Below are 12,450 nucleotides of genomic sequence, written 5' to 3'. Positions count from 1 at the left end.
AGTCTGAACTTGGCAATGATACTGTTAAGTGAAGTTTGAACTTGTACAGTTTCCGAAGCTGCATCAGTGATATTTAAGCCAGCCTAATAATAAAATACTTAGCTCAATTTCTAGTAGAATTTTTTCTCGCAAAATTATCTAATTATTATTTGTTTATCATGCATTTTGTTGGTTGTTATAAAATGTTACAAATGCATTTTAAATCTGAGGCAGACAGAGGAGAACTGAGAGAAAAAAAGGAATATTGCCTCTGTATCTGTTTCTTGGCTAAGACAAAGGTTTATGGGATTGAGTGGGTTCCTTCATCTCACTTGAATTATTTTGAAAATGTATTTAAATTAAGAAGCAAACAGAAATGTCTCTGGTTATCCTTGATTGTTCAGTGTTTTATGGGTGTTAGAAAGTAGAAATATACTAATTACACTGTGAGGTACAGATGAAAAGAGGAGGAGAGAAAGGGATGAATTTTAGTTAATGAGAATCTTACCTTCCTCAAGATCATATCGGAACAATCCAAGTACCCACTGTGTAAGAATACAAGGAGTAAATAGGTAATGACTATTGTCATCCACTGTAAATTTTGTTCGCACCTACAAAGAACATGAACAGTTTATTAACAAATGTTAAAAAGTTAAAAAAAACTATTGGAAGGTAAGTTTGTTAAAAGTTTTTGCCAAAATGCTGAACAACTCGAGGAGATTGTCTGTGTTAATTGTTTCTAACAATCTTTATCAGAACAAAGTCATTAAATAGTCGCTAATGCAATGGTCAACCGCAGAACTACTGTATTATTTTCAAAATGTTCTTTAAAATATTACACAGAGAAATAACATTATAAAAACTTTTCAAATATAAAGTTTATTATTCACAAGCAAGGCTTACATTAACACTGTAATGAAGTTACTGTGAAATTGCTCTAGTTGCCACAGTTCGGGTCAATGCACCTAACCAGACAGTGGGGGTAAACCGGAGCACTCGGAGGAAACCCACGCAGACACGAGGAGAACGTGCAAATGCCACACAGACAGTGACCCAAGCTGAGAATCGAACCCGGGTCCCTGGCGCTGTAAGGCAGCAGTGCTAACCACTGTGCCACCGTGTCTTCATTGTCAACAAGTTCCAAACAGCAATAACTTATAAGCTGTCAAGTAAAATGCTTATTTACATCAGGAATTATGAAAATGAGCAGAATTTAAAATCCAATATTGTGCATGATGATCAAGACCCTGAAAGCAAAGACCTAAGGCAAAATTTTCACCCGGTGTGTAGCGATGAGAACAGAAGCAGGTGGCATGTAATTTTGCACCGCTATGCCACATGCCAGTTTGTCAGTACCGTCCCATCGCAATTTCCGGGAGTTGGATCGAGAATAGAAGGGTTACCAGCCTGCAAGCAGCAGATCGCCAATTAAGGTAAGTAAAAGCTCGAAAGATCCCCACAGCAACAGTGACTGGCAAATGAAGGTGCTCTCCCAGTGACAGACCAGGCAGTCAGTGCTCCAGGCAGGTTTTGAGGCCCTCCCCACCTACATGGCCATAGCTGGAGTTTTCCCTCCATAAAGGTGGCCCATTTTTAAATTCAGGAGCTTTAAAAGTTGCTGAGCGGGCACCTCAAGACAGACACACCCTCTCTCTCTCTTACCTGCACTGGCAGGTTGGCCTTCTGGTGGCCCTCCAGCTTCAAGAGCCTACCAATCATCCTTAATTGGACAGTGAGCGTGTCCTCTGGCCACACAAGTGGAGGGAGGATCACTCTGGATGTATGCTACCAACATAGTGTGGGGGCTGCATTCCATGTTGGAATCCTAACCCAAAACCCTGCTTTCTTGGTTATAGGTGATCCCTTTTTTGGGCAAATCATACCATTGTTTAAAAGAAATGATTTCAGATGTTTGCTGCAGGAACAAAACTGGAACACGACCTGGTGGAATAGGTCACCATCCAGCCTTCTATATAACACCACCATCATCGACCATCTCCCATCTGCCCCAAAAGTCATATTGGAAAACCAGCACAATTCCAAAAAAGATCCTCTGTAATATTATAAAAACACCACATGAAATTTAGCATTAAGAAAGTCAATTTCAGTGGAACATACTTGCTCATAGACTTGTACCAGGGAACCAGCCAGCTGGTGTATTCTTGCGGGACTAGTCCAGGTCGGGTGACTCTTTAGATTCCTATGCAGCACAGGCTGTAGATATGCACTGTAGATCGCCTGCAATTGTTCTCTATCAGGATAGCTGAAATTAAAGAAATACTTGCATTTCCTGAACTCAGTGACAAGAGACGTGGTGGCTACAACACTTTGTCTCATTTTCTATAAAAACTGTAGGGCCTATCTTAATGACCCACCTTCCTCGTCCTCATGTCATCAATTAGGAACAATGAAGGCAGAATTTATTTGTATCTCTGGCTGCTTGCAATCTTCCCAAGCCCCCACCATTTTAACATACTTGTTTGTGGCTGCATATCAGGCACCCAAACAAGGCAAATGGAATCATAATTAAAAGGTCTATGTCCTACCAAACCAAAATCATTCCTGTTCCCATTGATTTTTTTTTCACTTTGCCTCGGATCAGCCCAGCAGGATTGCTGTAGGGGAGCTCGCGAAGCAGTTTAAAAGGGGAACTCAGCTACAACTCACTGAATCAGATGATCCTTTCTTCTTTAGATTGCAGCGGTGCTACCAGCTTCCAGATCTAAAGTTCTGCTGTCTTATGAGGCTTTAGTCTAGTTTCTCTACTTCATAAGGGAGCTATTTTTGTGTCTTTCTTTGAAATGGAGCAAGACTTGGAAGATCAGCAGCACTTCACCAGCCACCATCCGGGCCTTGCAAAATACATCAGGTGCTGGAATCTGAAACAAAAACAGAAAATGCTGGAAAATCTCAGCAGCGTCATCCAGACTTGAAACATTAGATCTGTTCTCTCTCCACCGATGCTGACAGACCTGCAGAGATTTTCCAGCATTTTCTGTTTTGTTGCATTTATATAGTGCCTTTAACATAGCAAAATGTTCCAAGGCTCTTCACTGAAGTGTTATGGAAAAAAATTTGATACTGAGCATCAGAAAGCGTTATCAGGACTGATGATCAAAAGCATGGTCAAAGAGAAAGATTTTAAGGAGTATCTTAGAAGATGAGAGAAATAAAGAGACATGACAGTTTAAGAAGAGAATTCCAGAGCTTAGGGCCTAGATAACTCAAAGTGTGGCCGTCAATAATGGGGCAATTAAAATTGGGGATGTGAGTGTAGAGATCTCAAATGTTTGTAGAGGTCTTGGACATCCTAAAAGCACTAGACAAATGCAACCTGTTGCTAATTTTATTGCTGACCTAACTGTAGTGCAGAAGGAAATTAAAGAAAATTGGTCAAGGACAGATGTGGAATTCAAAGTACCCTGATTCAGCATCATGTTTGAATTGATAGTAAAGTTGAAGTTAGTGACGTGACTAACAAGTTAAATCAAACAGTATCACTGTAGAATGCAATAGTCTGAGAAAAAAAGTTGCAAATAATAAATTGCATAGAAAGAAACAATGAAATAGCAATCTCAATGTTGAAAAACATCACACAAATCCTTGTATTCTTCTGAAAGTAACATGCTCAAGATTGCAAAATTTTACTTTTAATTTAATTGCTTTACAGGAACTCTATTCCTTTAATATTAATGCATAACTGTAATTTATTGAAAAATAGGTTATACATATTTATGGAAGAATAAATGGCCATTTATGCTACTTACTTTATTGTACAGATCCTCACAATAGATGTAAATCTTGTTGTTAGGGTGTGTCGTCCCATAGCACCGCCTACTGACATTGAAGCCACGATTTGAATATTTTCTAGTCCAACCCACTCCAAATTTTCATCATAAAAGCCATGGTATGTCAATGCCTTTGGATTTTTTTAAAAACACAAATGAGTTAGAAATATATGCAGTATTTGTACCAGAATTTCAGCTACAAACAAGATAATTTAGTACGATCACACCCAACTAGTGACATAGATATATATGCTGATTAAATAATAAATACCACTTCAGCATAAATACTGAATTTCAATTTTCAATTATTGAAGACTCCAATAGTCTTAATGTTTCCAAATAAAAGCAGCGGTCTCATAGCATAATATGATAGGATACAGTCCCACATCCAGCATTTTCCAAATGACAAATTTCCAAATTAAGTCATGATAAGTGATTGGGTAACTTGTTTTCCCATCCAGGGAGAGGTGAAAATCATAAGTTAAGTGTAACCTGGCTGCATTTCTATGTCTCATAACAGCTGATTATACCATGTCAGTGCTGAGCCCACAAGGTCCCATATGGCAGATTGGTCAGAAAAGTAAAAGCCCAGGGATACCAGAGAATGTGGCAAGTTGGATCGTAAATTGACTCAGTGACAGGACCAAAGAGTAATGATTGATAGAAGTAATGATTGAAAGAAGTTTTTGCAATGGTAACCAGTTTCCAGTAGTGTTCCACAGGGCTCACTGTTGGGTCCCTTGCTGTTTGTGGTATATATTAACAACTTGGACTTAAACATGAGAGATATGATTGGGAAATTTGCAGACGACGCAGAAATTGGTCATGTAGTCAATAGTGAAGGGGATAGCTATGGACCCCCAAATGATATCAATAGTTTGGTTAAGTGGGCAGAAAATTGGCAAATGGAATTCAATCCAGAGAAATGTGATGTTATGCATTTTAGGAGGGCAAACAAAGCAAGGGAATACACAATAAACAGCAGGATTTTGAGAGGGGTTGAGGAAGTGAGAGACCTTGGAGCACATGTTCACAGGTACCTGAAGGTGGCAGGACAGGTAGGTAAGGTGGTTAAAAAGGGCAAATAAAATGTTTTCCTTTATTGGACAAGGTACAGTTTACTAAAGCATAGATGTAATACGGGAAATAGATAAAATGCTGGTCAGGCTGGAATTTTACATGCAATTCTAGTCACTACATTACAGGAAAGATATCATTGCTCATAACAGAGTACAGAGAAGATTTACAAGAATGTTGCCAGGGCTTGAAAACTGCATCTATGAGTAAAATTTGGGTAAGCTGGGGTTGCTTTCCTCAGAACGGAGGTGTACAAAATTATGAGGGGCCTAGACAAAGTAAAGAGGAAAGACTTGTTTCCCCCAGCAGAGAGGTCAATTCCAAGGGAGCACAGATTTAAGGTGATTGGTAGAAGGATTAGAGGGGCAAAACATTTTCACCCAGAGGGTGGTAGGTGTCTGGAATTCAATACCCTGATTGGTGGTTGAGGCATAACCCCTCAACTCATTAAAAGATACCTGAAGTATCTGCACCTGAAGTGCTGGAACCTGCAAGTCTACGGACCAGGTGCTGGAAGATGAGATTAGAATGGGTGGCTAGTTTTTTCAACTGACGCAGTCACAGTGGGCTGAATGGCCTGTTCCTGTGCCATAACTTTTCTATGGTTCTATGAAGTCCTGAAAACATTACCTATCCACTCATTAAAACATTGAAATAAACAGAATGTCAGTTTGCTCTCCTGCAACAAACAAGCCTGGGATGTAGAAGATGCTTAAAGAGAGGGGACAAAATAACTGAGTAAATGTGACCGTGCCAGTAAGACGACTTGAAATATTTCTACCAATTAAAATACCACGGTTGATCAGTCTGATTTCATGCACTTCATACACATTTGTGGTAATCTACAGATTCAAAGGAACCTGCAATAAGTTTATTTAAGCCCAAAAATGGAATGAAAGCTAACATGGCAGCATACTTAAACAATATACTATAATGCTGGGCAAAATTAAATATAAAACAACTAAAGCAAATACATATGAGAAATTAATTTAATAATGTCCTAACCTGCTGTAGAAATGCAATAACGCTGCTGGTTCCCCATTTGTCTGGTCTAGGTAGGTTAATATCTTTCAAATATAACACCAGATGTTCACAGTCCTTTGGCCTGTATACACGACCAGTGTTAGAACTTATAACCATGCATGTCTGGCTCAACTTCTGCAGAATATGCCGAGGCGAGGTCTGTGCACTGCAGTGAACTGTTGCAATCTGAGTGGATCTCAACTGAGAGAAAGCATAACGAAGAAGCATCCTGAAAATAAAAATGAACCATTGAAATAGAAGGTATTCTACATAGATTATATTCTCTGATTGAATTTTCCTTTTACGGGAACAAAGGAACAACTTTAACTTATAAGATTCCCTCGACAAAACAATCAAACTATAAATCTAGTAATGAAGTCAACGAATAGATAAGAGGCTGGGGTGTGTGGGGCGGGGCGGGGCGGGGGGGGGGGGGGTTGATTTCAACTTTCAAGTTCCAAATACGAAGTTATAGAATCATAGAATGGTTGTAGCACAGGAAACAATTCAGCCCATCTAGTCTAGGTTGACTATCTCCAAGACCATTTTAGCCTGTTCCCCTTTCTCAACCCTCCTCTACAAGTGTTTCCCCTTAAATTCCGTCTTGAAAATTAGAACTGAATTTGCCTCTATCCTCCTTTCAGACTGTGAATTCTAGATCATAGCCATTCACTGCATAAAACAGTTGTTCCTCATGTCGCCTTTGATTCATTTGCTAATCACTTTAGGTCTTTATTCTCTTGTTCTCCAGCTTTCTATCAATGAGAAGAACTTTTTTCATCCGACTTGTGATTTTCAACGCCTCTATCAAATCTCTCAAGCTTCTATAAGTAGAAGAACCCCAATTTTTCCAAACTATCCACATTACGGAAATTGCTTCTTCTGGAACTATCATATAATTTTTTTTCTGTAAAGCCATCACACCCTTCCTCAGGTGTGGTGCCCAAATTGGACTAAATATTCCAGCTGAGGCTAAACTAGAGCATTAGAAAGGTGGATGATAATTTCCTTCCTTCTGTTCTCCATATTTTTATTTATAAAGTCCAGGTTGCCTTTCTAATCACATTCTCAAACTGCCCTGCTACCTTCAACAATTTGTGTACACATACCCCTCGGCCTCTCTGTTCCTGAACCCCTTTAGAATTCTACCCTTTAGTTTATAATACCTATCTGTGTGCTTCAAATAAGATGAATCACTTCGCATTTATCTGCATTAAATTTTATCTGCCTTGCATCTGCCCATTCCACCAGCCTATGTCCTCTTGAGATTTATCACTGTCCTCCTTACAGTTCATAATACTTCCAAGTTTTGTATTATCTGTAAATTTTAACTTGTACATCCAAGTCTAATTTATTAATATAAATCAAGAAAAGCAGTGGGCCGAGTACCATCCAGCAAGGAACCCCATTGCGCAGCTTTCTCCAGTTTGAAGAACTACTGCTCACCACTGCTCTTTGTTTCCTGTCACTCAGATGGCTTTGCCTCCTTCTGTCACTTCCCCTCTTGACCCAGGGGCATCAATTTTGCTAGTAAGTCTGTTATGGGGCACTTTACTGAATTTTTTTTGAAAATCCATGTCCACCACATCACCCTCACATATATTATGGGGATATATATAGAAATAAAGATGTTATATTATTCATTATCAAATAATACAAAAAGCAGAAGCACACAAATACAGTTTTCACTCAATAAGGTTTGGAATTAAAATGCTTATAAGTGAAAATATATTTTACTGGGAAAAAAAGGTAAATTGTATTGCAATGAGGATCAACTTTCTCTTAAAAGAAAACCAAATTACAGATAAGCAACAGGAAATATTTAAAGAAATGGAAAATATGCAATCAAGAATATTCCAGGAGGCAAAAGGAAAGGTTAGGTTGGGTTCAACCCAAACTGAATCTTTCAAGAAACAAATACAATGCTTTTTGGGGGGATAATAAAAAGATAGTCTGGGCAAATATAAAAAGAGTATAGAAAGGCTTCCAAAAGGGAGTTTAGAAAGGCTATGCAGATTAACAACAGAAAATTAATATTAAGCACAACAAAAAGCATTTTGTACAAAGTACAGCATTAGCAAGTACTTTCTACAAATCCCAGTATGGGATAGGAACCTCGTTACATCAATGATGGAAGCTGAGGATGATCATGCCACAGGATTCAGCCAGCAAGAATCTCTCTTTGGCCTCTCGCAGGATTTTGAGCCCATGTCGCCATTTGCGCCCACGGTAAATGCCCTTGTGTGGGATTTTCCAGCTACGCCCGCTGTCGGAATTGTCCAGTCCCGCTGAAAGTCACTGGACCTTTGTCTGGGCCGCTGAATCTCCTGCAGCAGGGGCTGCCATGACAAGACCAGAAAGTTCCGGCTCATGGCTTTAGGAAGTCATTTCGAGGTCACCAAAACTAAAAATCAAGTTAACACGCCACAACAAAAACAGGCCTGTTTATCATTCATACATTAGATTCCTAAAACATAATTTGATGGCACAGAAGTCAGACTTTAAATCGTATTTTCTCTTTACAATGCCAGAATGAAGACTCTGTCAAAACAAAACGACAGAATGTGCCCAGAGTGCAATATAAATCTTCTCCAAAAGATACAGGGTTCCCTTCTACCCAACATACATAACTTCACTTATTTATGCTGAACTCCATATGCCAAATAGCTGCATTATCTTAGAGCCTGTCCATGTAATGTCAACAAATGGGTTGCTTAACGTCTCATTAGCTGACTTCTCTGCTGTAATTAAGCAAACTTGCAGCAACAAAATTGCTCTGCATGATACTCAAGATGGCTCGATTAAACAATGGATCACAGAGGATTCAAATTTGGAGCTTAATTTAGAGCAATTATAAATATGCCAATAGAGCAAGAACAAACTATATTCAGCTGCACTTACAGATACTGGATAACTTAATGTTTAGACAGCTTAAAGCCGCCCATTCTTTTTGTGGATATAAATATCACATATCAACACGTCCAATGAAACAAATATGCAGGAATAAAAGGCATTTGAAAGGAAACCTTTCATATCAAAAAATAACCAGCATCAACAGAAGACAAAGTGTTGCTTAAAGATTTGGATAAAGCAATTATCAAGGTGAAACAATATTATCTTCAGCATGTTGTTTGCTAGTGCAAATGACACTGGCAGGATGTATTTCATGAGAAAATTAACAGCTACAAAGAAGAATATTTACACATGTCAAATGGTTTCAGGATAACAGTCCACAACTTATTGCTACTGAACTACAGAAGATTAACACAGCACCAAGATAAATTAGGTTGCTAATTTTCCAAGTAAATCTCCTGAAATTTTTTTTAAAATTACAATTGGAATCTAAGTCAGTTACAAACAACTAAAATATGGAGAAGAAAAACAGTCAGCATTAGTGGTGACTAGCAAGCTCAGATTTGTGAGTTCCTGAGACTCCTGTCCCATCAATGTCTAACTTTTATCCCCCACATACCAATTCTGTTCATTTAACAGATACATTTTTTAAAACTACATATATTGCAACAAAAGTAAAATTGGGAGGGCCTCAGGTTGCAATTGCTTTTTAAATTAGATGCTTCCAAAAGAAGCAATGTTTAGAGGTTGGCTTGGAAATTGGTCAGCAAAACATAGCACCTGATTCTCTGGCTAGTGCTTCCTTTGGGCACAACTTTCACTGAGACTGTGGGGTCAGTGAATTCAAATTGCCAACCAGCTAGCCGGTGGGAATTCCAAAATGCCAGTTAGGCCAGTGAAAATGTATCAACGTACAGCATGGACACTTAAAAATAAAACTATTTATGCATTATTTTCCTTTTAATTGCATGGGAGCAATAAATACATAATAGAAGTTTTGACAAGGATTAATACAAGAAGAAAATAGTTGGATGGGAAGGTGATTTAGTGGCAGAAAGAAAAAAAACACAGAGCAGTCTGCATTTTGGTAATGAGAGTCCCATGTCGCAACTCCACAGAATAAGTTTAACTGTTCCATGAGCCAGATATTACCAATTAGCAAAGCTGGATTCATATTGTGGTTTGAGAACTTCAAAGCACTAGACTTGGTTGCAAAATATTTTAGTTAATCTTCTGATGTAACCTGATTTCAATCTTTAAGCACCCACAAGGTGAACAACGTATCCCACATTTAGGACATAATTATAAGTGCCCAGAGATGTGATAAGGTGGAGGGTCATGCAATGGAGAATGTAACAGATCACTATAATGCCGAGGCCTTTGCAGGAGGGTACTGCAAGTTGCCAATCGACTGGTCAAGGCACTAGAAACTGAATCCCCAGAAGGATGATGGCCTGGTCAATAGTGGTCTCTGTGAGCAGATTGCTTCAGTTGTAATCTTCTATGCCTCTATCTGAATCATATAAAGGGGTGAGTGGCCAACTCTTCAAGGTGCACCCCTTGCTCCCTCAACACCATACATAGAATTTTGGTGGTGGCATGTAGGATGTAGGCATTGTGGGAGCTGCCAAAATTGGGAACACAAATATACATAAAGCAATTGTTGTGGTTGCAGACCAGCTCAACATTAAGGGAATGGAAACCCTTATTGCTGATGAATCTCACTAATCAGTTATTCAGTCCCTTTCTGGCCATGTGAATACAATTAATAATGCCCTGAACCTGTGGGAGTCAATGATGAAGCTAAATCCCACTGCCATTCGTGCCTGTGAAGGCCTTTATGCTTTTATGCGCAACACTAATTTCACAAGTAGGACATCAGTGGTCTACAAAATGCAGTAGTGTGCTACTGCTTGAGAGGCCCAATCAAGGCCCATGGCTGGTCCTTGGAACAAACTAGAAATGATGAAATTCAAGGCTGAATTGACTTTCACAGCCAGTGGAAGATATAGCGAGCAGTATTGAGAGATATGAGGTCTTCCTCAACACGGGCACAAAACTCAGTTACCATCTGCTTAAATTGGCAGTCTCCTGCAGTGCTGATTCCCTGACATTTGACAAGCCCAACTCATCGAAAGCTATGGCCATAACTGGCACTGTGCTGCATGGCGACTTCCTTCTATTTGTCCTATTCCAGATTCAGTGAATTGCATGTGTTTCCACAAAAATTACAGACTAGCCCTTAACAAGTTAACAAATTCATTAACCGGTTCAATTGGTGATTGTTCAGAATTGGGCAGTTTGCCAGGTCTTGTCTTCCCTTCCCTCTGATCACAAAAGTCGTTGACTGTCCAAAAAGGCATTGGGAAGCTGGCACAATGGCAACAGTCAGGAAATTACATGCCCATCTGCCTCAGTTCCCATCCCCACTCGACCAACAAAATCCTGCCCCACATTATCAATATGCTTTAAACGATTCACAGAACAATTCACAACGCAACACTACGGTTATCTTCAAACCATCAAAAGTTTATCATACAGTTAAGATGCATAATTTCTCAAAGCAAAATCTTACCCTTTTCCACATCCTTCGGGTCCTACTAGTACAAATGGCTGCTTGCTGTTAGAACTTAACCAGGGTTTAAAATAATCTAACCCTCTTTGCATGTCAGGAGTTCGTATGACAGGAAGTTTCTGAGGATTACTGAAATCATCAGCAGTCAGATTCTCTGGTTTCTCCATCTGGTATGTCATGAGTCGCCCACTCTGTTGGTCATAATATGTGTCCAGAGTCTGCCGTGGATCTGGCGGTGATTCTCTTGCCCAGTTTAAAACCTGAGTTAAAATTAAATTAATATTTTTGAAAGCATGAGAGAAAACCTGTTTCACAAATGAACATCTTTTCAACATTTCAGCTTTTATTTGAGATATGAATATTATAGCATTGATGGATTGTATGAATGAACAGTGAATCACTTGATCGTCTATTTAAAAAAAAAGAATTAGGAATTTATTAGATTAGCAGCTGATCCAAAGATATTTAAGTGAGATTTCTTAACATTAAATGTACTTCTTTTTCCTGCCACTTTGTAGTGTCTTTGTCAAAAGGGCAATATCATAACTGAGAATACCACAGAATCATAGATACGGAATAGGAAGTGTCTTCTTGAACTGCTGTTGATTTAGGGTATATGCCTGTAAAATGTAACTCCATAAATAAATGTTTAATAGAAGTTCATAAAGATTGGCTCCAGTTCTATCCTTAACTAACTGACTTTGAGTACAACATCTGTAATTTCCCTAATGCAGCAATGGACGATGAACTGTGAAATGTTGTGAATGTCATCCTGCTCTGGACTGGAAGGGCCCACTGCAGTAGAAATTTAAAGCCATGGAAATCTTCACAGCAACTGGCACCCAGCACGTAACTACTTGTAAACTACCACGCCACCTCCAACATCCCTTTCCTCTCCAAAGACCTTGAACATGCTATTACTACACAAATTCATACCCATCTTACCCATAAAACCATGACTGAATTCTTGTAGTCAGGTTTCTACCCTGCCACAGTACCAAAACAGCTCTTATTAAAATCACAAACAATATCCGACATGACTGTGACAAAGGTAAACTATCCCTCCTTATCATCTCAAACTGTTTGCAGCCTGTGGCACGGTTGATCACACCATCTTCCTCCAATGTACCTCCACTGTCATCCAATTGGGTAGGA

At 39.1% G+C, this 12,450-nt stretch overlaps 1 protein-coding gene across 3 annotated transcripts in view; it reads right to left on the bottom strand.

Moving 5' to 3' along the window:
• dync2h1 (dynein cytoplasmic 2 heavy chain 1) overlaps positions 1-12,450 on the bottom strand; it is a 524,787-nt gene that overhangs the window by 357,934 nt on the left and 154,403 nt on the right. For all 3 annotated transcript variants that reach the window (XM_078222026.1, XM_078222027.1, XM_078222028.1), the window contains exons 43-47: positions 11,296-11,555; positions 5,850-6,096; positions 3,747-3,898; positions 2,098-2,242; positions 488-590 (exon numbers count right to left, since the gene is read on the bottom strand). In XM_078222026.1, coding sequence (XP_078078152.1) covers positions 488-590; positions 2,098-2,242; positions 3,747-3,898; positions 5,850-6,096; positions 11,296-11,555 — 907 coding nt within the window. The remainder of the gene's footprint in view (positions 1-487; positions 591-2,097; positions 2,243-3,746; positions 3,899-5,849; positions 6,097-11,295; positions 11,556-12,450) is intronic.

The sequence above is a fragment of the Mustelus asterias genome, chromosome 10 (assembly GCF_964213995.1).
Source record: "Mustelus asterias chromosome 10, sMusAst1.hap1.1, whole genome shotgun sequence".
Lineage (NCBI taxonomy): Eukaryota > Metazoa > Chordata > Chondrichthyes > Carcharhiniformes > Triakidae > Mustelus > Mustelus asterias.
Note: the sequence above shows the minus strand (reverse complement) of the source record. Positions and strands in the feature narration are given on the sequence as shown.